Raw genomic sequence first — 26,130 nt, 5'->3', positions numbered from 1 at the left:
TGGGATAAAAATCTTCAATTTGGATAATAAGATACTAGTAGAAACCAACTTTGTAAGACTTGTTCTTTGTTCTAATCAGGTTTAAAAAAATATAAATTTAATTTTATAGTAAAAAAATTTCAAATTCAAGAACCCTTTTTTTAAGTAAATGAGTCCAACATATATCTTAGTTTAATTTCTGTGATTGATCATGTCACGTTATTTCTTAAGAAGACTATAGGGTTTTAAATTTTATTCAATGTCACACTCTAAGCTATTAAACTTATGATAAAATGTAGTATTTAGTATCAATATAAAATTGTGATTAATTTTATATTACATTACATTTGTTTTTTTCTTTTCAAAATTATCTATTTGTTGTAAAGCTTATTCAAAGGAGTCAAGAACATACACTTTCAATGGTGGTGGAACCGTTGACGAACGCCGTCACCATCATTTTGTCGCATTCTCGTTTATTTCCGACGTTGATGGCAAAAAGGAAAGTCACAGAAACACAAGGAATTGAAACATCAACATAATTTTGAGACATTTATTAATAATTAGGTTTAGGAACATCATGACATGCACTTATATATATCTCGTACATCGTCGGTGCATATTATTATTATACTATTATTAGACAGATTTATTCTGATGATTATTGTGATAACACAATCAGTAACTGATGCTGTTTCAATTGAAATTGACTTGGTACTTGGGTGATTTATCAGGCCTGAAGAGACCAAAGTGTCTCTCAGTTTCTGCACCATTCTTCTGGTTTTCATCAAACATGGCAAAGAGATAAGTCTCTATGGGTCCATCGGGCCTCTTTGGGGTGCCACCCTTGACATGATTAATCAAATTCCTGTAATATGTTCCAGCGTTTTCAACACTGGCTCCAGCATCACCTTCCGATGGCCACCCACTCTCAGACACGACAATCTTAACATTAGGTTGTCCTATTTTCTCAAGAGCTGCGTACAAAGAATCCAACGACGCATCAAACAGGTTCTGGTACCCAACTTCGTTGTTGCCTTGTTTGGTAAACAAGGCGTAATCAAGACCGATGCTTTGCTGGTTGTCGACGTAGGCGAAGTAAGGGTACACGTTTGCAAGAAGTGGGGCACCGTTTTGGGCTAAAAAGTTCACGATCGGAGTTATGTATGAACTTGCACCGTCGCTGAAAACGCCGTCGTTTGGTGGGTAGGAGTTGCCCAGTAGAGTGGTGTCTATTGCGGTGGAGGCTTTGATTTGGCCTTGCAGATTGGCTGAAGAAATTGCGTTGTGAATGTTTTGAAGTGCTGGAAGAACTGAGCCTGCTAAAGCATCAGCAGGATGAACTTCGTTGCCGACGGCAATGTACTTGAATTTGACGTCTCCGGCATAGGCTTTCACGTACTTGTTGACCCAATCTGAGGCACCTCCGGCGTCGGTGACAGATTGAAGTTGGTCATTTGGAACACCGAGTATCACTTCTATGTTTGAACCTCTGAGGGCTTGAAGGGCACCTTCGTCTGGATAGTATAAACGGATTTTGCCTATTCCGTTTGATTTGTAGAGATCCACCACTTCCTGCCTTGTTGGTAGATCGTTTCCGTTTGCTCCGTAACACACGCCGACGGATTCTGCCCCTGCATCATCACACGTTGATGTTGTACCAAATTAAGTAACTATGCATAAGGAGTGCACTTGATAAAAATTACCACTTGATTTGCAACTCAAAATTTAAATTAGAAATTCAGATACACAAATTTTTACATTTGATATTATCTTTCTTTATCTTTTCTTTTCCAGAAAAATTTAATCTTTTGTTACCATTTTATCTTTGTAATATATGTTAAATGAACGTTGTGTTACTCTGCCATTACTTAATCTAAATATATATGTATGTCACTTACATATTGGGAAAAAAATGTTCATCAATTGCTAGATTAAAGATCAACATTACCATGAAACACTTTTACTCATTTGACATAAAATGTGAAAATAAAATGGTCATAAAAGTGTAAATTTTTGTATTTTAAAAAAAAAGAAAGTAAAAAATAAGTAAGGATAATTTTAAATGAATGTAAAAAATTTAGGTGTCAAAGAATATTTTTTCTAGATTAAATAAAAGAAAAAGTTATGATATAAAACCTATTTTTATATTCATTTGACACACAGGGTAAAATCATTATAAAAAAATAATTTGCATATCTTTTTCAAGAAAAAAAGTAAAAAGTAGAAAAAAATAGTGTCAAATGAATATAAAAGAATGTATATCAAAAGTATCATTTTTTATGATGTAAAGGTATTTGAAGAGAAAAAATAATACTTTGACACAATTATTTTACATTCATTTGACACTAACTTTTTAGTTTTTATTTTTTTTTAATTTTTATGACTATTTTAATACGTGTCAAATAAATATAAAAATATGTTATTTTATTATTACTCTTTGAAGGTAGGATGAGAGAGAAAATATTATCATTCTAACTCACATAGACGAAACCAATATTTTTTACACTTTAATTTCGAAAAATATAATCACAAAAAAAATCAACACCCAATCAAACAATTTTAACTCACATATAAAAACTAACATCATTCTCCAATTTAAAACTTTAAGATTATAAATTTATAAACTTTTCTTTTTATATTGTTTAACTTTTTATATTTACTGATAGAACTTAACTCAAATTTAGATTCCTATAGTTCAATTTGAAATAAATATCATTCTGTATTGTTAATTTGAGACTCTCGTGAAACAAACACATACAAGAGAGTCAATTAATGAAAAGAGAAGATATGTATATATGAATGATTGAGAATTAAGAGAGAAGAAATATAAACCAGTAAGTAGCACTCCAAAGGAAGATAATACTGCAAGAAGCAGCAGCAATGTGGGAGACATGGCTCTTGAAAAATAACTTAATAAATCGATTACACTCACAAAACTATGTATAAACTAAGCTCTTCAACACTAACTGATAGGTATAATATGTTGCTCCACAATCACAGACTATTTATATAGGGAAAGTGGTGAAGAGTCGGCAGAACTTGGATCACTACATGCAAGACTTTTCGTGCTCCCGTCAATCACTCCATAGAAAAACAAAAGCGATAATTAATATTAATGTGCTATGTATTCACTTTGAATGCAATCTAATTTCCTTAAGACACAGGTTTAACTATGCTGAGTCGTCGATGGCTTTGAACATTCTTAAGAAACATACGTAAATATCTCCGAGAATGGGTCCCTTGTCATCCGTGAAACAAACGTTCCGTAGCCACAAATCAACCTCAAACGTCACTCGTTTTTGTTTCTTCTTCTTGTATCCTCAAAAATTTCATTCAAGACCTTTCCTTTGCATTCATTATACATTATCATGTTACCCCAAACAATTGTGTGTATTCATTGTTTGAATTCCAAGTACATCCTAAGTTTTATATCTAACTTAAAACATTATGGGTTTATTTTTTATATATGTAATGTTGAATCTTCTCACTTTTATATTTTTACATTTTGTACTATATGAAGTATAATTAGATACTAATACGTCAGATTGTCTTACATTTTTCACTATCCCAATAAAATATAGTCCTCCTTATAAAACATATTTAAAGTGTCGAAGTGTTTTCTGCAGGTCAACAATCTATTTGAGTGAATTGCATTCTGAGAGAGGATTGAAGATCAAAAGAGAGCAGAGCAAGAAAGGAAGACCGACCCTTAGACCAATTCAACCGAAACACATTCATTTGACATACTATATCAAATAAAAAAAATAAATTTTTATATTTTTTAAAAATATATATAAAAAAATTGTATCAAATAAATATAAATAATTTATGTGTATCAAAATATCATTGAAACAACTTCACTCGTATGGTATTGGTTTTGTGCGTTTGTAATATGTAAAGAAAAAGATATTTTCATTTAATTTGTTGACCATTGACATAATACACATATAGTTCAATAAATAAAATGACACGTATACTTGAAATTGTTAAAAAATTTATATTTTCCGTATATGTAATCAGCTAAAATAGCACTACCTATCCTGTATTATTATCATCATGTATTGACCCGTAATGTGTCATTGCCGCCTTTTGCTAAGACTTTTATACATACCGCTACGTCATTTCTTTCTTGACTGTATGTATCAATCACTTGTGTATTATACAGTAAGATTAAATTTGTTTTGAAAAGGGAAAAAATATAAATGGTGTATTTTCAAATGATTCCTTTCCCAACATATCAAATCTCTTCGCGTTAGTATGGTTGAGATCGTAGGTTTTGTATATATTCTCCTTTCCCAACATATCAAACATTCTTTGAATAAAAAAGTCACTTCTAGATCATTACTAATTTTTTATAATAAACTTTTGGAATGATTTTCAGATTGTAAAATATAAAAGAAATAACTTTCAAATCTAAAAATCTATTCCAAATTATAATTTAGAAATTACTACTACCATCAAAAAAACACTTTAGAATTCTACAATCCAACAAATTTTATATCACGTTATCCTAAAAAAAACAACGGAGGCAGGGAAACTAGATGTGTAGGTTAATTGTGTCTTTAACATACTTAAAGGAGGAGCAAAAAGAAGTCCTCGGCGATCAAATAATCACAATACTTATACCAGAATTACTCTCTCTACCACCACATATTGCTCCTTACATCTTTTTAAAAATAATTTAATTCCAAAAATACTATTTTTACTTTAATTCTTTATCTTTTTTAACTTTTTCTTAAAATCATAATCTTTTACTCTCTTATTCACTAAGTGGCACACCACACCCCCACCTCACACTTTTACTTTCTCTTTTCCTCTCTTAGTCTCCTCTTCCTTTTTTCCCGATTTTTCATCTTCTTCTTTCCCTAATTTCCCATTTTCGTCATAGTTCTCTATGAACACGTGTGTGTTGGGTGCTTTCATGTGCCTCTGTTTTGTATTAAATGAAGAAGAAGAGAAACGCGAAAGGCGACAACAAATATGGGATATCCGTAAAACACTTAAACGGATCTCGAAATCCGTCCACAAACATTAACATCTATTTACCCTTCAACAAATGTTGATATCCATCGACGGATTCCAATATCCGTTTAAGTATTCTACGGATACCCATATCCGTTTAAGGGTATCGAACTCTGTATTCTGCGAACCTTTTGCTTGGCACCACCACTGGACCACCTTCGACCACCACAATAACAAAGTTAGAGGGGAGAAGAAGCAAAAGAAATCTGATTTCTGTGGGAGTGTATAGGTGTCGGGGTGCATTGATACATTGGGTGGATGTTGATGAAGGTAAATAGGTTTTAATCACCACAAATTAAATATTTTACTAGGACAAAAAATGAATGGGGAAGTATAGGAAGTAGTGTGTGGTGGTGGAGGGAGTAAGACTCTACTTCTACTAAGCTCAAGCTCAGTACCTCTGTTTGAAAGGCCCAGTAGAATAGGTTTTGCTTCCTGCACATTCATCATTAATAAATGCACCCTCTATTAAGATTAAAATGCCTACCTTCATTACGTCCACCACCGAGGTTGCTGCCACTATTATCATAACCATCGCATAGGAAAAAGAAGATAGAAAATGCGTTACGTTCATTTTCGAAGAATTCTTTCCAAAACTTATTTCGTTTGTTCTGTAAAGTTTATTTTATAAAAAGCGTTGTAAAGTTTGTTTTGAGAATTCAATTATAAAAGACTTGTTCCAAAATATATTTCATCTGTGTTAAAAATTTTGTTCCAAAAGTTATATTTCGAAAAGCTTATTTTAAAATATGTTTTACTCATTATAAAAATCTTATTTTGAAAATTCCACTAAAAGACCCCATTCTATAAATCATGCCCCAGAAATATTATAAAATTCTATATCTTTTGGTAGCATTTTAAAAAATTCTATATCTTAAAAATCATGCTCCATTTTTCTATAAGTTAATTAATTATATTTTGGTAGCAGTCGCATTTAATGTAGGTGGTTGAATGATCGGTAAATAGTGTGTATCATTCAAAGTGTCACATAATAAGTAATAATACTATCTAATCTAAAAAGACATGTTGTCAACAAATTAGTAGTTTTTGAGTACTTAAGAAATAGTTAGAGTTACAAAAGTGTTTGTGAGATAGAGAGTTTGAATAAGATGACTAACCTTGTAAATAATACATTCATAGTTAACAAAAGTCGTAAAATATAACAACAAGAGTCTATATATGAAAGGGCTTCTTTGGTTTCCAACAAGTATGTGAAATAGTTAAAAATGGACACCAAAAACTAGTAAGCATCGAAGAATTGTCAAATGTCTAGTTTTATTATGCTTAAAACATCACAAGCGAAAGACAAAACAACTTTGTAAGTGTTGTATCGAATTGTCGATGGGTTTGACTTTGAGAATATAGCAAATGCTAAGTCTTCAAAATAAACATGAGATATATTAGAAAATATATAAATGGGATAATCGAATAAAAAAATGTCAGTTTCAAAATTTCAAAAGTGAACTTAAAAGCAAAAGAATGAAAGGAGTTGAAAGAGCGATAATAAATCTCTAGTAGAGACTATGATGAACCGACTTTGTAGAAATAGAGAAATATTATTTAGTAGAAGATTTTGAAAATGATATGTATAATCAAATTAATAAAAAATATTATTTTAAAATTGAATTTGACTTTTGAGAAACTAATTGGAACTACAAATGTATTAATGCATTAAAATATAAAATAGATGTATAATAAGAAATATTTTAGAATGAGTCTAGTATACGAGTTTAATAATAATAACTTAAGGTCATAATGAATAATACAATGATATATTCCAAATTATTATACAATGTAGTTTTTATAATAAGTAATTCAAATTTAAAATAAAGAAAATTATAATAATTTAATAATATAATTTTTCTTAAGAATACATGGATATTTAAATGTTACCTAAATATAAAAATACGAAACTGTATATGAATTTTGAGAACGACCGACTTCAACATGATCATTTCCACTCTGTCTCGACAAAGAATAGGATTACGTGCAAGCAGGATAAAATGACATGTCAAGTAAATTGACTTTCAAATAACTATTGTTGTATACATCGTTTTGATATATACCCATTAAAGACCAACACGATCGACCTTAATAAATGAATCAATATTTAATTTATAAATTTAATGTAATTGTATTCAAAATGCGGTTATTATCTTTATAAAATGCTGCGATTATTATGTATGTAATATTTATTTTTTATTATTTTTGACTTATATACTCTCTTATTGTTAGGAGAATAAATAATTTATAACTTATTTGCTTATAAATAAAACTGATACTCCTATTACTAATGAACGGATATATTTTAGTTTGAGTGTTCTTCATTTTAATTTAAGTCGATAGAGTTTTTTACATAAACACATTCAGATTTTTTATTGGAACAATATCTAATTTGTCATGATTGAATAAAATTAAATAATACGATAAAATAAAATATTTAAATGTGTATAATGTAACAAAATTAAAAAATATTGTAAGTAATCATTGTAATTATTTTCCTTATTAATAATCTTAGCTCACATAATACTGCTTTTTAAAAATTAATGTCAAATATTGTTATTAAGTTTTAGATTTAGACATTAATAGTGTGTGTATATATAATTTTTTTTCCAATAAGATATTAAAATAGGGTTTATGGATGTTGCACACTGTGAGAGGACGAACTCTTAAATGTACAATTTCTCTCTGTTTCATCTCAAAAAGTCCACAACAAAACTTTATACAATTAGAGCACACGTTTTCATATTTGTATTTTTAAAAAGAAAAGATATTGGAAGAAAAAAGAAAAATCACTAATTATTAGCAGCGATTAATTTTGAATTTAGAGTAGACATATTTTGTTGCGTTGCGTTCCAATGATTGCTGAAACCCGACGAAGAAGAATCGTCGATTCAATCACTACTCCGATGATTCCGACGCGTCTCCGGCGACGTGCTCCGTCTCACTAGGGCAGCGCCACCTCCTTTGTTCTTGATTTGGATTATCGAAAATCCAAAACGACCGAACCAACCAATGGAATCGCCCTACGCCAGTGACGATAATAGGTTTTCGAATCCAAAAGCGAACGCGAACGCGACGACCTCAACCTCAGGTTTCACGTTCAGTAGCACCTCTTCCGTTTCGGGCCCGTTCCGGCCCAGATTCGTCAAGGTTCGGAAGCCCAACAACGCCCCCGCTTTCAATCCATTTCGCAACGGTGCTGCCACCAATGCCGCATTTGTGAACTCCGACTTTGCTGCAGGAATCGGCGATCGATTCCGGAATCTCAAAATCGGCGAAGGTTTCGACGCCGCACGCCACGGTGAGTTCGTGTTCGCTACTAATACTTCTTCGCGTGTTGACGAAAACTCGGTCTCTGAACAGATGAACAAGTTGAAGATTGTAAATGAAGGTGGAACAGGTTTTAACGAATCGGACCTACGGAATGACCTGAAGAAGAAATTGAACATTAATAAAGGAAGAGGTAATAATGCTGCTACTGAGAACTCAACTCATGAAGTTTTATGTCAATTGAAGAATCTGAATGTGAATGACTCTGTTGCTAGTAATATTCGCAAGAGTAAAGTTGATGCTAAACCTAGTTTGGAGAATGTGACTACATTTGGAAAATGTGAAATGGGAGCGGATTTGTTGGAGAAATTGGAGAAGTTAAACCTAGTTAAGGAGAAGGAAGATTGTGCTGAACCGAATTTGTGCGATCCTTTTGCGGAGGCAACTGACCGAAGAGGTGGTAGTGTTGGTGGTGCTCAAGTTATTTCTGAAGATAGTGGAGTGTCACAAAGTGCTGCGTCGGCTTCGTCTTCTATGTTATTTCAGCCTGTTGGAGTGAGCAAGAATGAGGGATTTGTGTTTACTGGTAAGCAAGATAGTTCGGGCTCGTCTTTTGTTGAGTTTAAAACACCTGCACCAAAAGTTGGCAAAGAGGGAAAACTTAAGCAAAAGAGTAGCAAAATGAGGATGAGTAGAAGCAGGGAAAATCTGAAGCATTACAGCACAACCCAGCGATGGCATGGAGAGGGTTTTGTTTCGAAGGAAAGTGTTTCCCAAGACCAACTACAGGGTTCACCGATGGATGTGTCACCATATCAGGAAAAACTGGCTGAAAACGAAAGGTCTAGGGAAAGTTCTTTGACATCCGAGGAGTTATGTAGTGTTGATAAGAACCTCGTGGTTAATGATTCGGCAACATCATCTGTTGATCCCATCGACGAAGATCTAATTGCCGCAACAGAGAGCTTGAATATAAATGAAGGTGATGTTACCTTCAGAGACACAAACCCGGAAACTTCAGAGGATCAAATGCGTGCAAATAGTTGTGTTGAAGACCCGAAGGATGAGTCAATTTCTGGGGTTGAAACTAAAAGCTTTAAGTCTGCCAGTGATCAAGTGGACATAACTAGTGACGCGGCTGGTGTATCAGTAGAAACCGAAGCCCATAGTGATAGCATGTTGCATGTCGGTAGTGCTATGGGTTCAAGCAAAGCGAGTGAGTCTGCTTTCACGTTTGCTGCTGCTTCTTCAGCTGATGCTCAATCATATAGTCCTAAAAGACATCACAAAAAGAAAAATGTTGGTCTCGATTCTCACAACTACTCACCAAACATAAAGGTTCCTTATTCATCATCTACCGTGGCATTTACTCCATTTTCCGGAACTTCATCTCTTTTCGCATTAGAGCAAGGTTTAAAACCCAAGGTATCCTCTCCTCAGCCCAAAACAAGTGATTCTGATGAGAATGAGAAGGGGTTAAAGGAGACTTATGCTTCTATTTCTGTTGCAAGCGTTGCTGCTCAGGAAGCCTGTGAAAAATGGAGGCTTAGGTGAGTATGTATATTTGATAGTTCCATTACTAATTTTTCAGTCACATGCTTGTTGTGTAAAGCTTGGCTTTTTACAATTGCGTCTGATTTGTAAACTGAAATTGAAATAGAGTACAATATACCAATGTTTACTGCAAACACACAAATGGATTTTTGTTGAGTAACGTTGAAATGATTTTGGTATAATAATTTACCAATAATGCAACTATCATTCACTATACTGAATATGCTCTGTATCAGAGGAAATCAAGCCTATAAAAAGGGGGATCTTTCTGCGGCTGAGAATTGTTACAAACAAGGACTTAGTTGTGTATCTCAAGCAGAAGCATCTCGTAACTGTCTCAGGGCTTTGCTGCTATGTTACAGCAACCTTGCTGCCACACACATGTCTCTTGGTAGGATGAGAGATGCACTAGAAGATTGTAAGAAGGCTGATGAGATTGATCCAAATTTTCTCAAGGTGCAACTTAGAGCTGCAAAGTAAGTTTCCACTGTTTCTTCAGGCTCCCTTTGTACACAATGATTTAAGTTGTATGAATCTTCAGTTTCATGCAGGATGAGTCAACCTTAGTAGATGTAATACTAGTGGGAAGTTGTGTGTAATGATTCATGATGTAAACAGGAATGGATCAAACGACAGAACCAAATGAAAGTGTGCGAAAACATTAAGGGTCATTTGGTTAGATTTTTTGTTCTGCTTTCACTTTTAATTACAAAATGTCATACTTTTTCATTTTGTTTCCTGTTTTTAAACAATAAAAAAATGTTTTCACGATTCCTATACAAATGATTGAAAACAGGAAACAAGTTAAATCATGGTGGTGGCATTTCTGTAATTAGAACTGAAAATAGAAAATGTTTCTCAAAACCATGCAGCCCTTAGTAATTAGCATCTAATGCCTGGTTGCTATTTAAAAATTTGGAAATACATTTAATCAATAACAGGAATGCATACCAGGAAATACATTTTAGTGTGTAGCATCATGCATACTCGTGCCTCATGTCTAAAGTTTCATGTATCGTGATTGATGATTGCATACCTAAAGTTCTTTTGTTTTCATTCTTGTTTTAGTTGTTACCTTGCTCTGGGGGAAGTTGAAGGTGCATCACAGAATTTTAAAAGATGCTTGCAATCGGGAACTGATATTTGTGTTGATCGGAAAATTGCTGTGGAAGCCTCTGATGGCTTACAAAAGGCACAGGTTTGATAATAATATATTTTTGACATAACTTGATATATTAGACTCTTCCTTTTGGTTAATGATTTTTAATTAGCTACAAGCTGCACATGCAATGAGTTAAAAATTAGGAGCATGTTAGACTGAACTTGTTTGACATAGAATTTATCATTACCCTTCTACAGTAAATCTTTCAAGGGTTTAAAGTGCATTTTATCAGTTTCCAGTGTTTGTATATATACATGTAGGTGAATGCTACAGTGGACCACCTTTAAATGTGGTCTACGCTGACCCAGTATTATTTAACCATTAGATTAGTCTACATATCACACATATCCTACATCTTTCGCACGCTGAATGGTGTCTTCCTACTCCACCATCTACCTCCCATCCCAATAATTCCTATAACTCACATTCTGCTCTCGTTGAGGCATCGTGTCATCTCATCTTGACGTCACCATGCCTCAGTGTTGCCTTGCTGTCACATTCGGACTCGTGTCTCGTCTCCTCATCCTCCTCCTTCTTCAGTTCAGCTTCTTTGTTTGAAGAGGTTTCTCAATTTGGGGCTTGCTTTTAAGAACCATTTTCGTGGCTTAATTTATTTAGGGTACCGTTTACAATTTGGGGTCTTTGATTTTGTTTTTATTTTGTAGCTTCAATTTAATATGGACTTTGTATTCATTTTATGGCTTCAGTTTTATTTTTATTTTGGGACTGACTTCAATTTCATCACCGACTCATGAACGTGGAATTGGTATCATAAAATTTATTTATCTTTGTCGAATTTTTGCATGAAATAGACTCTTATTAGTCTAAAAGTTGAGTTTACAGACTTTCCACGAGTTTATGTAGGCTCTTAAGTTTAGTAACCTTGATTGTAATTTGTAATGGATTGTTTCTGTTTTATTGCTTGGTACTTATTTTTGCCTTCACATTATGTTTAGGCATGTGTGGGGACTAATTTAAAAGATTCTTTCTTGAGGGGAACAAAATGAAAAAAAGTTTTATGTATTGGGATTGAAATGCAAAAATATGTAAAGATTTATCACACGTCCAAAGGCCCTGCCAGAAATTTATTGGACAGGTCAGATTTGCTAACAATGTTATAATTTGTGAAACTGTGGGGTCATTTCAAGGAACTTGTTGACAAACCTTTTCATGTACTGACCAAAAATGTATCACTTTTCTAAACATTTTTGGCATTTCCTTCTCTATTCACCATAACCAGATTTCAATATTTTTTAATTTATACTTTTTTGTGTCTGATGTGAATGTTGGTCCCTCACTTTCAAACTGATTAGTGTTTTTAATGCATATGACAGAAAGTATCAGATGTCATCAATCATTCAGCTCAGCTTTTGCTAAGACGAACATCAACTGAGGCAGAGAGAGCACTAGAACATATTGATGAGGCGCTAATGATAAGTTCATACTCTGAAAAATTGCTTGAAATGAAAGCTGAGGTGCTGCTAACGGTTAGTGACTCTTTCTTATAATAAGATGGAATTTCACTAAGCTTAGGTTATGATTTTATGACTCTCAAAATTTGTCTTGAATCGATTTGTGCAACAATTTGTACCACTTATGTCTGTGTTGGATAACTTTTGCCACACGTATCAGCTTTGTAGATATGACGAGGTGATTCAGCTATGTGACAAGACCCTTGATTCTGCAGAGAAGAATGCCTGTCCATCGGATGCTGGTTGTGAAGTCACAGATCTGGATAATTCACAACTCTCCAAAGGTTTCTACTTCAGAATTTGGCGCTGTTCAATGATGCTTAAAGCCTACTTTCACCTAGGAAAATTTGAAGAGGGTCTTTCTTTGCTAGAGCAACAACAGGAAAAGATGTCTGCCGTAAACAAGTATGTATTACTAACCCCTGACTCATTCACCCTTCTCTGCCCCTCCTCAAATGTAAACTGAAAAGAAAAGGGGAAAATAAAAATGTGAATATTTGATAGCTATGGTCCTTTATTTCATCACCTTAAATCATCTCCCTGCAGGAATGGACGTAAGGTTTTGGATTCACTCATACCACTAGCTGCTCTCATACGTGAGGCCTTGCATCATAAGGTTAGCTCATGTGTTTCATTATATCTTTATGATGATTTTTATATTCCTTATTGTCTGTTAAATATCTCGATTCCTAACATATCAACTGTTTCAAAGTATACTTTTCTATTTTTGTCTTGGGATTTTGGCTATTTTACTTGAGTATATTATTTTATTCTAGTATGTCTTTATATTGAGTTCTCAACTGACTTTTAAAATGAATTTTTATTAGCAGCATAAATTCTTTTACCTAGAAGCATTTATTGCATCAAACATACTGATTGTCCTTGCTATTGCTCTAGGTGACTGTCATTCTGCTCAAGCTCTTTTTTTTTTTGTATTTTTAGGTTTTGAGGGAAGCACTGAAACTTTTCTATTTCAGATTTTTTACCTTTTTGTAAAGCACACAGCCACAGATATTATGTTCGTAAACTTTGGATTTTGGATTTACACAACCAAGTATATCAACACCTTCTGCAAACCAGTCTGACCACCCATCATACACTAACACTACCCTAATTGTCTTTAAATTGATAGTTTGTCATCTTCATTTGTGTTTCTATGCTCTTCTCAAGTACAACTATTCTATCACGAAGAAAACAATTGAAGTGCCACATTCACGTCATATTCGAGGATGGTTTTGTTAGTTTAATTCATTTTGTTTTTCCGTCCTTTTCCTGTAACATGAGAATTGCTTTTGATTAGGATTGGTGTAAATCTATTTATATGTAGACTGCAGGGAATGCAGCATTTCAAGCTGGAAGGCATGCAGAAGCCGTTGAACACTATACATCTGCTTTGTCATGTAATGTGGAGTCTCGTCCATTTGCAGCTGTCTGTTACTGTAATCGTGCAGCTGCCTATAAAGCTTTAGGTCAAATAACTGATGCTATTGCAGATTGCAGTCTATCTATAGCACTTGATGGAAATTATTTGAAGGTTTCTCTCCTTAACCGTTACTTCATTTGTTCTTTTGACATGTTATAATTGTTTTTTTTAGATGTTATAATTGTGTTTAAATCTATCAGAGAGTAGCAGTCTTAGCTTAGTGTGTTGCATCTTCAAATATATCTATTTTTAATTGTTATTCAGGGAGTTGTTTATTAAGGATTTAAATTTATATGATAAGTATGAGAAAAATGTTTTCAAATTCTTGCAGGCACTTTCTAGACGTGCAACTTTGTATGAGATGATCAGAGATTATGCCCAAGCAGCCAGTGATCTGAGGAGGCTTGTCTGTCTTCTCAATAAGGGGTTGGAGGACAATGCCAATCAGCTTGGAATATCTAATGATTTGAGACAAAATCGTGTTCGTCTTTCTGAAGTGGAAGAGGAAGCCAGAAAGGAGATCCCTCTCGATATGTACCTCATTTTGTAATAATCAAACTTCTTTTTCTTATCATTGATACTATATTAATTAACTCCTTTTGGGCACCATCACTTCCACTTTTGCATGCTTTTCTAGTCAAAGCTGTGAGAAATATAGTTCTTTTTATGGGGACGAAATACATAAAATATTATGCTGTGCCTTTTTATAGTTGAAAATTCCATTTGGTATGAAAAGTTCCACACAGTAATATTTCAAGTGATGAGCATATTGGTCTACTTGTCTTTTAATTAGTAGAGTAGAAAAATGATTGGCCCAGTTTAAAATTCAAATTTCGTAGTGAATAAAACTTCTGTTTATAATTGACACCATTCTTTGTCTAGTTGTTTTTCATCTGTGACAAAGAAAACCTAATGCCAGCTAAAACATTATTTGTTGCTAATGTAGGGAAACATTATCATTCGTTTAAAGATATTAGCTAACTGACATTATGATGGCAGGGGAGTTGAACCTTCTGTTTCGATATCTGAAATCAAGAAGGCCTATCGGAAAGCTGCACTTAGACACCACCCGGACAAGGTTGTTTAATTGTCCACTTTATCTGGTGCTCATACTAATTAGTAATCAATCTTTTGACATTTTATCTTGTGTAGGCTGGCCAGTCTTTGACCAAAAGTGACAACGGAGATGATCAGATTTGGAAGGTAATTGCTGAAGAAGTACACAGAGATGCTGATAGGCTTTTCAAAATAATTGGGGAGGCATATGCTGTCCTGTCAGATCCTGCCAAGGTATTTTATATATTTTCAACTAATTATCTTGCTGAGAGGCTTGCTCTATGCATAGTTAGAAGGTTGGTTTTTTGCGGAATTGTGTCAATTAATCCTCACAGCCAACTCCATCCACTGGTACTAGGATTTGTTTTTGACACTTGGCATGTCATATGAGAAGTTTCTGTTCCTTAAAACAAGGTAGGTAACAGCTACTAATGACCAGTAGCTGATACCTAGCATAAAGGAATTTGGTGAGTTTGTTTCCTTAGATAAAAATCAATCTTTTACCAGTATTGCAGCAAATGACCAATAGTATAAATTTCGTGCGTTTCCTTTCTTTGCAACGCGATGCTGGATGAAAATAGAAAAAGGTAGTTTGATATCTTGTTATAATAATGGAATAATATACTAAAGATGTGAAACTATCAAATAAACGTGCATCAATAACAGCGATAGATGAGTAAATCTGTGACCCTAGTAAAAGAAAAGTTAGAATAAAGTCCGATTTGCTTCTACATGCACTATGGAATCATTACGGAAAGCAGCAGAACTTGAATTTTCTTGTAGTTTTATTACATCTTGCAGTGTTTGTAAGTATGCATTTCCCCCTGTAATGTAGAAAAACTCCCCATGATTATGGGAAGTCGTTTAAATGTTGTAAGCTTTAAGAGTATTATGCTACGTATTCATTTGGTCATTATTCCATTTTATGTAGCGGGCCCGTTATGACGCAGAAGAAGAAATGAGGAATTCCCTAAAGAAACGCTATGGACCTATTGGTAGAAACAATGTGGATGCCCAGTATTACCCGTTTGAACAAAGCAGCAGAAGACAGTGGAGGGAGGCTTATAAATCTTATGGTTATTCATCTACTCGAGGCCCTGAACCTGGCCGATCAAGCAGGAAATAAGAAAGTTTTCATGGAATTTAATACCGCGAGGATTTGGGTTGCTGTTTGACTATTTAAATGTGGCCTACTTAGATGGTGCCTTTTAAGTTATCCGCTGCATTTGGCCTTCTGAATTAACGCATTATGCTGAGTTTTGATGCATTGAACGAGCTGTTTCGTGGGTTAATCCTTCGAGTTAGGAGATGTGAGGTTAAAGATATACAAAATTCTGCAACTGATGACGTAGCAGTTGGAAAAGCTTGGCTCATTTGCTGGTTAAAGCTACTTGTTGCTTTGGGAGGTAGAATTTTCCATTTGGAAAAAGACACGAATGTTGCATCCTGAGAGTTGTCTTCTTCGCAGTTTGGCTGCTGAAACCAGCACCTGAAGCTTGAAAATTTTGCATTATGGTCGGGCAAGGTATTTTTTAGACATGTAAATTTTACCGACACAAATTGATAGAGATGTACAGACGAAATTTAATCATACCACCACAGCTATTGTAATTACCACCCAGTTGGGCTTGTGTAGAAAAAGTTCATACCTAGGTCCACTTAGCATTTGTTAGGAATCCTACCAATGAATGGGAAATATTACGGTTAAGGCTGGGATTAGAATCACGTGTAAAACTTCAATATCATGTAAAGTACATTTAATCAATTAATTAAACCAATGTTTTTTTTTAAAGAAAATAAAGTTATACTATAAAGTAGTCCGAAATCATAGTATGTATAGTTTTGTTATTAAACAAATTTACATCATAATAAATGTTAAATATGTATACTGTTTTATACTAGTTTCAAAAGAAATTGAGCTCACTCATAATATGAATAAGTAAATCTTAATTGAATAATTGATGAGCTTTAGGTAATACTTATGGTTCCGTATTTTCTCCTCGAGTTTCTTGTTTATTATTGAGTTGTAAAGAACACACATCGTCGTTCCTTTGGTGCCCTATTTAAAAGAAAAAGGGGGGAATTTTAGAAGTAACATCCTAGTCATGGATAACGACTGGTAAAGTAAAATCACATAACAAAATTCTTTTTTCTTTTCTTACCGAAGGTCATTTTTCATTTCACAAATCCAAACAGATAAGCATTTTGTGCATTATTCTTATGGACATCTATCAACTAATCTCGTACATGCATGAAAATGAACGATGTCCGAGAACAATACACTTACAGCTTTGCAGTACATTAAAATGAATTTTACTAAATTTCAATTTTGCGGTGGTACGGGCAGACTTATAAGTATATTCCTAACCCGAGCTCCTTTGGATTTGTTTCAACCATCCATGGTGACCTGTTTATGTTTTAGAAACCGAAAAAAATTGTTAACAATCCAAATTCACCAATAATACAGAATACGGGCACTAATATTAGAAAGCGTACCTGTTCATTACAAAGTTAAAAGTTCCCTGGCTAGCACGCTCGAGAAGAACTTCTCTTGCTTCAATTGGAATTCCTTGAGGCTGCTTGTAGAATTGGATGAAATTGTCATATATTTGTTTGCAAAAGAAATGTCCTATGTTTCCTTTTAGATTGCAAAGAATAAAATGAAATTGAGAAGTGGACACACATACCTCTTCAGGAAACCAGACTCCTGGCTGAGCGCTTCCTTCAAGAATTGCAAGTGCAAAAGCAGCCGTGGAAATTCCAACAGATCTGAAAAACGTGCACAGTGGCATTCGTCATTACCAATAAAAAGAAACTAAATTCCGGGTTTTATGAGATTAGAATCTACTTGACAGTTGTTCATGCGGTAACATTGCAGAAATCGGATAGACCAAGAGTTAAATAGGCATCCAATCAGAAATTATTCTTGACACCCAAATGCATCTAAAGCACTGGTCCATGTTAGCCTCAGTCTGATTTCCAAGGTAGTAATTATAAAAATCAACGACCGTACGTTTTCATGATTAGATCACAGTATATCAATTAGTATTAATTCGAATAAAAGATATGGTTGAGTGAATCATGTAAGAAAAAACATTGGGTTTAGAGTCATGTTTAGATAAACTTTTTCCATAAACTAAGTTCAATTTTTTCCATTAGCTAAACCAATGAGTACCTTATCTTTTGAAAAAAAAAGCAAGATAAGAACTTCTGTAAAAATTAAAACTTAGAAGAGAAATTCAATATCTTGTTTCCTATAAATATTTATATAGAAGTTTTCCCAAACATAAGCATACTTTCATATTTATAGGTTCTACCATGGCCAGACCGAAGATCTTTTAATAAGTAATTACTAGTGGACATGTCTTCACTCTAAATACATTAATTTCCATAATGTCTTTTGATATCTCTATCACATCATATCAAGTATCATTCAAATTCTCCTATTGTTTTTTTTGCTCTCAATAGGTGTCATTTAAAGTGGAAGTGTCCACTGATCCTTTTTGTTATTTCTCCCTCACTTGATGCCCTTTAGAGTATAGATGTCCACTGATAACAGTTGAAAAACTGTTATTTTCATGCTTAAAATTGACACAAAAAGCAACCTTTACACTTAGAAACTAGCTTGAAATCATGCTTTTATCCATATTTTCAGAAATAAGAGAGCTGGACAGGTTTATGCTTGATTTCAGTGTTTTTGTGCAGGTTTTAAGGTGAATTTAGTGAAAGAAGTGAAGAAGGAGAGAGATGAAATCAGAAAAGTCAACCAGAAACCAGAAAAGTCAACCAGTCAACCAGAAAAGTCAACCAGTCAACCAGTCAACCAGTCAACCAAAAAGTCAACAATCAACCAGAATACGGAAAAAGTCAACCATACGAGTTTTGGGCCAGTTTTCTGCGATTTTTATGATCTGTTTGGGCTTGGACCCGTTTTCTATTATTTTTATGTCCTATTTAAAGACCTAGATGTCTTAGGGTTTGGTATCTTTGGCAGAAACGAAGCAAACACTCTCTCTTCCACCCCTTTGAAGGAGGATCTTGGATGCTCAGGCTACCTCTTCACCTTTCTAGGGTTTTATCTTTCAACCTTTCTAGGGTTTTATCTTTCATTCTTTCATTATTGTTCATCTAGGTTCACCATGAATATGGTGAACTAAACCTTGTATGTTTGTTGGGGAATCAATGTAATCTTTTGAAGCTCTCATATATGGAATTTGTGCTTGCATCTTAATCTAAGATTTATGCTTTCTTTCATCATTAGTTAGGGTTTTTCCTCTTTGCTTAATGCTTGCTTTGTTTAACTCATTCAATGCATGATTATTGATTTTGTCGATACGGGAATGTACGGGGAAGTCTAGATCCGGGGAATTTCTCCCAATAGTATATTGGTTGCCTTAAGCTCCTGTGCTAAAAAAACTAATTATTAGGAATGCTAAGAATTGTATGAACTCGTAATTAGGGAGAAGCCTTCTTGAAAGGTAATTTAGAGAGTGACATTAACAAAATGATGACTTGAATGTTGAATTCCTAAAATATATGAGAGTGGATAAGATGAAATTGACCCCTAACAACATATTCATCAATATATTTCATTGAAAGTGCTTGTCTTTTGTTTTAGCCATTGATCAACCTCATGCATACATGTTTATTTTCATCTTTTGCATATTAAACTCCAATTATTTTGTTCTTAAAGTCTTAGCTAATCAACAAATCACATAACTAAACTAGGCCGTGAGTCCTTTGGGAGAACGATACTTGGTCTTACCGAGTTTATTACTTGAAACGATTCGGTCATACTTGCCGATTGTTAAACAAGTTTGTGACATCATATTTTGGTGATCATAAATTTGTCCATCATCCACCAACTTTACTCTGAATATCTCATTAACACTTGTTTTCTTTTCTCATCATATCACTTTTTTTTTTTCATTCTCAATAAATGTCAAAATGAAGGTGTTCACTGGTATCTTTGTATAACATGTCACCCTAACAAATAGAGCACAAGTACTGTCGCACGTTTAGAAAAAAGAATATTTATTTATCCAACCTGCTGAGTAGTTCATAAAAGTTTTCAAAATAAAAATATAATACAGAGTACCCATTATATCTCAAGCTACAACCTCCTCGCATCGGTAGCGTAAGGACACGCTTGGGTGAATTTTTCCACTAAGAGAAAAATAAGAAAAAAATGATAAAAACTAATTTTTTTATAAATTAACTTAGTTTATGCATAAACTAACTTGTAGAATATATTTTTTATTTAATTTGTTGAAGTTGTGTATAAGTTAATTTTAAATTACTGAAAAATTGGTTTTGTATTTTTTGTTGTTATTTTTCTCTCTATAAAAATTTATGGAAAAACTCTTCTAAAGAGACTATAAGTAAATGAGTTTAAAGGACCAGAGAAAAGAAAAACACTACTGCCTGGTCAAGTGAGTTTATAAGCAGTTATATTTTACCTTTAGTGAGAGAGAAATAACTGAAATAAAAAGTCAAAATACAACAATAGTGGGTGATTTACAATAATGGAGGGTGAATAAGTCCAAAATATTGTGAAAACCAAATGTGGGTTTCAATACCATTTTATTCTCCTTTATAATAGTAATAGATATTGATAATTAAAACAGCAATTACAAAAATACAATTATTTGATATTATATTTTGTTTTCATGACTTTTGTTTTGATCAAGGTTCTTGAAGATTTTCTTTTACAATTATAGGGATTGATGTTTTGGTGATGACCAAACACTTAAAGTATCCGGAGTTTTCACATGAACCCTTTCTCCACTCTGGACGTATAAAATGGAAAGAAAAAGTATAGAAAAAAAAAGAGAAAACTCCATTGATAATATGACAATCTCACTCAGAGCAATATAAAATTTCCTGTCCTTTTTTCTTTATCATTTTTTTATTTTGTGTTCTTTGTATTTTCTTGGACAATAAGTGAACTTGATTTCTTTATTTTAATACTTTAATAAAATGTTTCAAAGAAAATTTTCTAAGACTCTATTGATGAAATTAAAAACTGTTAAACACAATTCTTCCTTCTTGACATTGTAAAACCTGTTTTTCTTGCATTATGTTCTTTTTAATGAAGGTGTAGGTTAGATATTATATACTTCACCTATATAGGAAAAGCAAAAGTCATAAAAAGCTTGTAGCAGAAATATTTCAAAAATCATCCCTTAAATATATTGACATAATACAAAAAAAAGTAACAGAAACTAGCTTAATGTAAGCATAGTTAAAACTTTGCACAAAGTTTCCCAAAAAAATTAGAGAAAAGGAAAACTTACACCGAAAGTCTCCTGTGACTGAATATACCAACAGTATGGCGTCCACTTGCGCACTCCAAATCAACCTGTCCATTGGGAGGGAAGGGGTAAAGTAAATTAGTAGTTTATATTCGCAGTTTACTAATAATATAAATTATAACAAACAACTACGTAATTTATTGAAGAAAAAGATGGTTAAACGGGTAATAGGTTAACCCTTCGCATTCCCCTCACCCTCATTGATACGCGTTCTCCAGCAATCCCATCCAATGCTCTTACAAAAGGATCAAACAACTGAACCAAGCTTTGTACTTTATTTCTGTCTCTCAGAAATTCCTGCATGTTTAATCACACGTCACTATCAGATTAATCAACAACATAATCTTCATTTCGATTTTCATGTTATGTTTTCTCGTTACATACCTCTTCCTATTTTTGTTTTTATGTTTCCACAGCTTGCTATTATGTTTTTTCGTAGCTCTTGGTTCAAATTAGAGATGGGGCGCAGAGCGATTTTAATAGTGGTGAAGGGAGGGGAGAGGAGAGAAATAGAGGTCTTCTTATTTCGTTTGGTTCAGGAAAAGGGAAAGGATGAAAGCCAAATGTGATTTTGTTTGATTGAGGAGGGAAAATATGGATAATTTAGAGTTAGGCCGTATAAATACCATTAAGTAGTAATGGGGAACTTTTTTTTTATTCATGTAGTAATGGTAAATATAAAAGATGAAATAATTTGTTGGGACAATTTATTACACTGTTCAAATCCCCCCACTTACTATTCAAGGGAGGCAAAAATTAGAGAGGAGGAATTTTAGCCCTCTAAATTTTTTAATCAAACGAAATAAAATTGAAAAAGTTCCTCCCTCTTGCTTTAAAGCAAAGAAAGTCAAAATAATCAAACATCACGTTGGCGGATTATGGCTTTTAACAAACATCAAAGCTAAAGTTCAACAGTTTCCTACACACAATGAACCAAATAAAAATAACTTCAGATTTATTAATTTTAGGAAAAGGAAATCTGGTATATAATTATCCCAATCGCATTTTGATAGAACATCTTGCACTAAGGTGCAGAGTATCAAGGAAGGGGAATGACAGAATTGGATAGAAGTTGTTGTGACTAGTGTGGCAGTGTGATTAGAGCACAGTGAGGGTGGATTGTAACAACCTGATGGTGGGAATAGATGAAAGAGAAAAAAGTACAGGAAAAGGTTGGGACACTTTTTCTTGCAGAACACTCGAAGATCCTGCAGTGTCTCTTCTTTTTTCACCTCTATCTTTTCTTTTCGTGAGTTTGCAGTTAGCACACTTTTTCTGGACCGCTATCTCATTGATATTGAAACTCCTAGAGTAAATAATACGGATTCAGTTCAAATAACTATCACATTGTTTCGAAACATGCTTTTTGAAACAAAATTATAGTTCAGTGTCGAAAGAAAAAATCACAGGTTGATCAAGTTTATACAGCTCTATTCCGTGTAACTACATGAACTTCATTGCTATTAACATAATATTATCAAAATAAACAGATACGACCGTGAAAGTAGACTATAAATATAATGTAAATGATTTATTTCCATGATAATATAAGTTACTGATGGTAGGGAGTTGAAATAGCAACTGAGTTCCATTTTTGCAAATTGACATTTCAAACTATGGTTCCCTAGATTTCATTGTCAAAGAATTTAGATTGCACAAATTCAACTTTTTAAAATGAAATAACTTAAAAGAACAATTACATAGCATAGGCTCAAAAATTACATAGTGCATTACCAAAGGATGTAGCTGATTGAAGCGCATATAAATTGAACCAAGCTTCTAAGTATCAACCAAGGTTAGTATAATGGTCAAATAACCTACAAAACTACCTATTGTCGTTGTTATCCTCCTTGTTTGCATCATAACATTAGGCTTCAGGACATTCCGGGCTCACAATAAGTTTAAAGGAAATACTTCTTAACTGAGGCATCACAATTTCCAGTTCCATTTCATTATAGAGGTAGTAACGTATATTTTCAATATTACATGCACAGAATATGTTCATGCATATTGTTATCAATTAGACTTATCTACAACTATGTCAGTCCAAGTCAATCAAGAGCATACCGAAGGAAGAAGTGTTGTCATAGCTTCCATTCCCCAATTCCAGAAAAATGGCGCTGTTCCAAATCGAGCACTTACAGTTGGCACTCCTAAAATCTCATGAGCACTGCTAACCTCCGGTAAATTCCTGAAAACCATGTATTGAGGTGGAATCCTAATTTCTGAAGAAAGCAAATATATAGGGGTAATAAATCAATTTGTTGTAGACAATCTATCATACAGGACTGATCATGAAACAGTATGACTTTCGTTTCCTACAGTGGGTATTCTGAGTTCCAATGCTTTTTATATATCATCAAACTTACAATAGATAAACATCTCGTTTGCCAATTCCTTTTCCAAAGTCAATGTTGAGCATTGCACTATATGGCTTCATTCTGATCTTCTCTCCTAGTTGAACATTCCAGCATCATCATTTAATCCTACAAACAAAATGGTAATTTAATCTAGATAAAATAAACAACTAGATCAAGTTCTTTAGAGAACAACCTTTGTTATACGCAACTACTTCCTCTCCCAACAGCAAGAAGCTTGTAGCCAATATGGTTGGACCAGCACCACCAGTTCCAGCTGTGTAGTAGTAGAATCTGAGTTGACATAGAACCTTATAAGTGCTGAATCAACATGAAGCTCAAAAAATAAACAAACAAGAATATTCTTCTTGCCATTTTTGGATTCTTTATTTTTGCCATATTTCAGGCTGTGCTTATTACACCTCAGCAGATAATAGGAGAAAATATGCACTAAATTAGTAAAAGAACTTATTCCCTACATACCAGAATGTAAATAATTTGATAACATACGACTTTATGGATGTATTTGATGCGCAGTATGTTTCATTTCATTATCAATTATCTGACATGTCTAGGCATAACATATCAAGGAATTCAACATATGATGAGAATTCACATATCAACCAAAATACTTTGCCTTTAAAATAATAAATCATAAATTTAGAACTATATAAGAAGATCGACCAACCTTAGCCTCTCTGGCTTATCTTTACTTTCATTTGCTGCACGGACTAGCTCTGCTGCCATGACTGTACAATTATAGGAAGTTTTAGCAACCATAATACAGCAGAGGAAACAAGATTGTCATTTACCATAAATCACGATCTACCCCCAACGCCAATATAATTAACAAAGAATATTGCTGTCAAGCAAAGTTGGTCAAGCAAAGTTGCAAATGCATATTTTATCTCACACAGTTGAGTACAAATAAAAATGAAACTAAAATCAGCAATTTGTGGGCATCTTTGAATAAACTTCTCCATCTAAAACAATAGGGAAAAAAATAAACAAGCTTCAGCATAAGCCAAAATTAGTTCATACAATAATTAGTTTCGTAACAGAAACACTCATAATTTTTCAAAATTATTAATTTTAACTCATATTTAAGCTAATTTAAATTTAAGAAGAAACTCGTTTACTTTTTTCTTCTAATTTTCTCTTATAGAAGTGTTTACTTTCGATAATCAAGTGCTAACCACGTTAATTTAATATAAATTGGTGATGAACAATTTTCATATTATTTTCTGGTCCTGATTTGGAAACATAACAACACTGCTGACAGGTAGGTAAGCACCATTGCTAACTCCAGGGTATATTCCTGTAGTTGTTATGGCCGGAACATTTGCATCCAACGCCCTTTTCATCAAGGATTTTGCACGCCATGCGTAGCTCGTGTCATCACAAACATCAATATACGCAGTCTGCGGCAAGAAACATACAGCTAAATTTTTTAAATGTCTATACGCTAAGATGCACGAACAGCAGCACAGAACTCTGAAGATAACAATTCAGAAACTATGATAGCAAATAGAAGCTACCTTAGTATTTATTGCAGCTTCAAGCACGGTACACCTTTCTGCACGTTGGAAGGGACCAGCAGCATGAATTACGAGATCTACACCTGCACAGATTCATTTACAATTACAACATTCAAAATCGATTTCAATTTATAGCTCTCAAGACACTGAACGGGAATCGGTAGCGAGCGAGAACAATTTACTCTTCAACGCAGTTTCCAGTGAATTCACGTCGTCGATATCAACACGAGCAAACTCTGCATTTCCTCCAAGTTTAGCGGTGAGAGCCTCACCTTTCTCCCTGCCACACGTGCCATGCAAACACACGAATTAGAACTACAGGCTAACACGATTTAGCGGTGGTGCGTGTGACGCACGGGAACCGTGACTGACCTGTTTCGACCGGCGACGAGGATTTGAAGGTCGGGACAGAAGTTTGAGAGCGCAATGGCGGTGGATCCTCCGACGCGACCTGTTCCACCGAGGACGAGAATTCTCGAGTTGCGGATTTTCTCCGGCAGCGGCACTTCGGTGACTTTGTTGGTGGAGGTGGCGGTGGCGGTGGCCTTCAAATTCAACGGCGTCCATTTCAAATTCAGAGTTAATGAAAGTGGCGGCATGGAATTCAGTTTTCTCTTCTTTCTCTATGCACACTTCGCAGTAGTGTACATTCGTTATCGTAACACACGTTATCCTTGGGGTCATTAAAAAATGTTCTATACTTGGCAAAATCGACGCCACAAGTCATATTTTATAATATCTAATTTAATATTTAATGAATTCGACACGGTTCTATAAAGGGAATGTGTAAGTAACAACGCCGAGCGCATGTTAATTTTATCAAGCATCAAAAGTCACTTTTTTTAATCAAATGTATATAATTTTTAATTTAAGAAGAAGAAATACATAAGAAACTAGTATAAATATTTGATTTCTTGAAAGAAAAAAAAATAGAAACTCTATCTTGCACAGATAATCATCCTTGCCGGTATTAGAGCGCG

General features: G+C 33.9%; 3 protein-coding genes across 3 annotated transcripts; 1 reads left to right on the top strand and 2 right to left on the bottom strand.

Annotated features, from left to right (window-relative positions):
- Positions 1 to 501: 501 nt before the first annotated feature.
- On the bottom strand, positions 502 to 2,970 carry LOC124829573 (glucan endo-1,3-beta-glucosidase-like). The gene is made up of 2 exons (XM_047303113.2): positions 2,812 to 2,970; positions 502 to 1,610 (listed from the first exon to the last, which is right to left on the bottom strand). The coding sequence occupies exons 1-2, from the start codon at positions 2,870 to 2,872 to the stop codon at positions 673 to 675; spliced, it is 999 nt and encodes a 332-aa protein (XP_047159069.1). The 5' UTR covers positions 2,873 to 2,970; the 3' UTR covers positions 502 to 672.
- Positions 2,971 to 7,700: 4,730 nt separating this feature from the next.
- LOC124829536 (uncharacterized) lies at positions 7,701 to 16,715 on the top strand. The gene is made up of 11 exons (XM_047303064.2): positions 7,701 to 9,824; positions 10,065 to 10,304; positions 10,897 to 11,026; positions 12,325 to 12,477; positions 12,623 to 12,867; positions 13,009 to 13,078; positions 13,790 to 13,996; positions 14,217 to 14,431; positions 14,885 to 14,963; positions 15,038 to 15,175; positions 15,873 to 16,715. The coding sequence occupies exons 1-11, from the start codon at positions 8,017 to 8,019 to the stop codon at positions 16,065 to 16,067; spliced, it is 3,480 nt and encodes a 1,159-aa protein (XP_047159020.2). The 5' UTR covers positions 7,701 to 8,016; the 3' UTR covers positions 16,068 to 16,715.
- A 346-nt stretch (positions 16,716 to 17,061) lies between these two features.
- On the bottom strand, positions 17,062 to 25,825 carry LOC124829535 (Saccharopine dehydrogenase). Its single transcript, XM_047303063.2, has 13 exons — positions 25,523 to 25,825; positions 25,333 to 25,430; positions 25,151 to 25,233; positions 24,907 to 25,033; positions 24,301 to 24,361; positions 23,809 to 23,906; positions 23,625 to 23,709; positions 23,323 to 23,446; positions 21,451 to 21,552; positions 21,238 to 21,302; positions 17,629 to 17,710; positions 17,438 to 17,517; positions 17,062 to 17,348 (listed from the first exon to the last, which is right to left on the bottom strand). The coding sequence occupies exons 1-13, from the start codon at positions 25,747 to 25,749 to the stop codon at positions 17,291 to 17,293; spliced, it is 1,290 nt and encodes a 429-aa protein (XP_047159019.1). The 5' UTR covers positions 25,750 to 25,825; the 3' UTR covers positions 17,062 to 17,290.
- Between the last annotated feature and the right edge of the window lie 305 nt (positions 25,826 to 26,130).

Source organism: Vigna umbellata, chromosome 3 (assembly GCF_029865625.1).
Source record: "Vigna umbellata cultivar VRB3 chromosome 3, Vumbellata_1.0, whole genome shotgun sequence".
In the NCBI taxonomy this organism is placed as follows: domain Eukaryota; kingdom Viridiplantae; phylum Streptophyta; class Magnoliopsida; order Fabales; family Fabaceae; genus Vigna; species Vigna umbellata.
The sequence above is the reverse complement of the archived record's forward strand: the minus strand, read 5'-3'. Positions and strand labels throughout refer to the sequence as shown.